The sequence below is a fragment of the Tupaia chinensis genome, unplaced genomic scaffold, assembly GCF_000334495.1.
Source record: "Tupaia chinensis unplaced genomic scaffold, TupChi_1.0 Scaffold000045_1, whole genome shotgun sequence".
Taxonomy (NCBI): domain Eukaryota; kingdom Metazoa; phylum Chordata; class Mammalia; order Scandentia; family Tupaiidae; genus Tupaia; species Tupaia belangeri.
In genome coordinates, this window is record NW_006159501.1 from 2,995,019 (window position 1) to 2,995,581 (window position 563).

General features: G+C 57.2%; 1 protein-coding gene across 1 annotated transcript in view; it reads right to left on the reverse strand.

The window, feature by feature from the left end:
• Positions 1-563, reverse strand: part of MYCN (MYCN proto-oncogene, bHLH transcription factor) — a 5,471-nt gene that overhangs the window by 2,880 nt on the left and 2,028 nt on the right. Inside the window, exon 3 of the mRNA XM_006140841.2 lies at positions 498-555. Within this exon, the coding sequence (XP_006140903.1) occupies positions 498-555 (58 nt within the window). The remainder of the gene's footprint in view (positions 1-497; positions 556-563) is intronic.

The window sequence follows — 563 nt, forward strand, 5'->3', positions numbered from 1 at the left end:
AAGCCCCCCCCCCCCCCCGGGGTTGGTTTAAAAAAAAAAAAAAAAAAACTGGGAAAAGCCATCTGCGCGATCCCTAACTTCCTGCACCCTAAATAGGATTGTGCCTGGCCCTTGTGTTTCTGGGAGTCTTTCCCCTCTCCCCTCCCCTGAGCTGGCCCGGAAAGCCCTTTGCCACCGCTGTGCTAACAGGTTTCTGCACCGGCGATGCATTCCGCAGCCTCTAAGCCCCAACCCAGTCTGGACACCAGCGTCCCCCGATTTTATTCCTCGAACTGGGCTGCAAAGAGGGATGGAGAAAAGTGAGGGCCAAGGAACTTCGGTGAAGGTGAGACTTGCCTCTCTTCTTCGTTTGAGAGGTTTGCAGGAAACAGGCCCTTTGCGCCACTGTCACCGACTCCAAAATACTCCCCAAAGCCAAAAAAAATACGAGCGCTAACAAAGGGATCCCGACCCTCAACTCTAGCGCCGGGGGAGGCAGCCGGACGCGGCAGTCTTACCTGAGTCGCTCAGGGTGTCGTCTCCCGAGGTGCTGAGGGCCTTGTGGTCACCGCCGCAGGCAGGGC